Raw genomic sequence first — 1626 nt, forward strand, 5'->3', positions numbered from 1 at the left:
TTAAAACTGGCCCTGTGTGTTTGCGTTGAGGGCTGGACAAACATCCTATTACATAAATAACAATTCAGTAAAAAGCAATTATAATTAGTGTAAATTTTGTTTAAATATAAATAAGTGCACGAAGCAAGTACTTTAATAATATATGATCTGGCATGCTCTTGAGTAGAGTAAATGACTTCTCAAACTAAGACTTATCGCTAACTTTGTGTTTTGTTGTATTGATATAGAGTGCCTTTACACCTGGCCTGTGCTTATGGACATTCAAATATTGTATCTCTCTTAATTGAGAAACAATGCAAAGTAAGTGTGTGGGATAGTGAAAACAGATCTCCATTGGTTAAGGTGTGTTAATTTTTCCTTTTCAACTGGAATGTGTTTGAGTTCTTTTTGTAGTTAACTTTTCTTGAATGTTGTACTGTAAACATAATATTCAACATTAGTTTAATATATCATATCCTGAGTAGTAAATTGGTTTCTTACCTGTTCTTGTTGTACTGACAGGCAGTACAGAAGGAGAATGAGATTATCAAATACTGATATAGTTTTTCTGTTTCAAAAGTCTTTCTTCATTTTGTTTCAGATTATAATCCTGACTTCCAAAGCAACATCATATTTAATAGTGATAACTGTTCAGAAAACGGAATGAAAAATATTTGATTTTCCTATTAATGAATATTGATTGAAAATCATAAAGCCTACTTTTTTTTCCCTATTTATACACTTAGGAATAATGGTAGGAGTAGGGTTAAGTTAGAAAATAACTTACAATACTAAAAGTAATCCAAATCTCCTATTGAGACGTTATGGATAACTGATGAGTATTTTTTAAAACTTTCTAACACTAGCACTGATATTTTGTCTACATAACAGCCCCAAATAAGTGGCAGCCTTGGAGGTTTAAATGAAACTCTATGGGAGTCAAACTGTCACAGCATTATGAAATGTGAATGTATGATTGGCAATACTTACATCAAATGCTAGGCACTCATCACGCAAATAGTCCAGGTTGTTCTTGCCCACATTTTGAAATTAAGCCTAAAGTTGAAACTTTTCTTTTTTGAATGGCCCAACTCCAATTTATGTTCTTGGTCTTTGAAATTATATTTTGTTATGTATCAAGACCTTTTAAAAATTAAAGTGTATATCAGAGGTTACTTATGAGCACACTCTTAACTTAAATGTAAAAGGCATGTTAACATGGTACAGTATTTATAATCTCTTTGAAATCATGTTTTCAGGATGGGTACACTCCACTTTTACTTGCCATTACTGAAAATAATGCAGAAATAGTAGAATTTCTTCTGAAGAGAGGGGCAGATGTAAATGCTTTAGATAAGAATCAAAGGTATGACTAATGCTAAATAAGAACATATAACTATAACTACCTAATGGGAGTTATAAATTGTTGCTTTTTTTTTTAATTGGGAAATTGAGGGAGGGGAACAGTGTTAGGGAATTAGAGAAGGGGACTAGCTAAGTTGTTGTTCTTCAATCTTAGTTGTGGAGGGCAGCAGTCGCCATCTGGTTTCCCGTAGGTAGCTCTTGGTCTCTAAGCTCAAGGTGCTGAGTTCAATCTTAGTTGTGGGTGGGCATAGCCCACCATCCAACAGGCAGTCTTGTTGATAG

The 1626-nt window shown here is 33.4% G+C and overlaps 1 protein-coding gene across 1 annotated transcript in view; it reads left to right on the top strand.

Moving 5' to 3' along the window:
* ANKRD7 (ankyrin repeat domain 7) overlaps window positions 1–1626 on the top strand; it is a gene marked incomplete at its 3' end in the record, with an annotated part of 14091 nt that overhangs the window by 5663 nt on the left and 6802 nt on the right. The window contains 2 exon segments of the mRNA XM_019634039.1: window positions 228–342; window positions 1239–1345. Coding sequence (XP_019489584.1) covers window positions 228–342; window positions 1239–1345 — 222 coding nt within the window.

The sequence above is a fragment of the Hipposideros armiger genome, unplaced genomic scaffold (assembly GCF_001890085.2).
Source record: "Hipposideros armiger isolate ML-2016 unplaced genomic scaffold, ASM189008v1 scaffold_1483, whole genome shotgun sequence".
In the NCBI taxonomy this organism is placed as follows: Eukaryota; Metazoa; Chordata; class Mammalia; order Chiroptera; family Hipposideridae; genus Hipposideros; species Hipposideros armiger.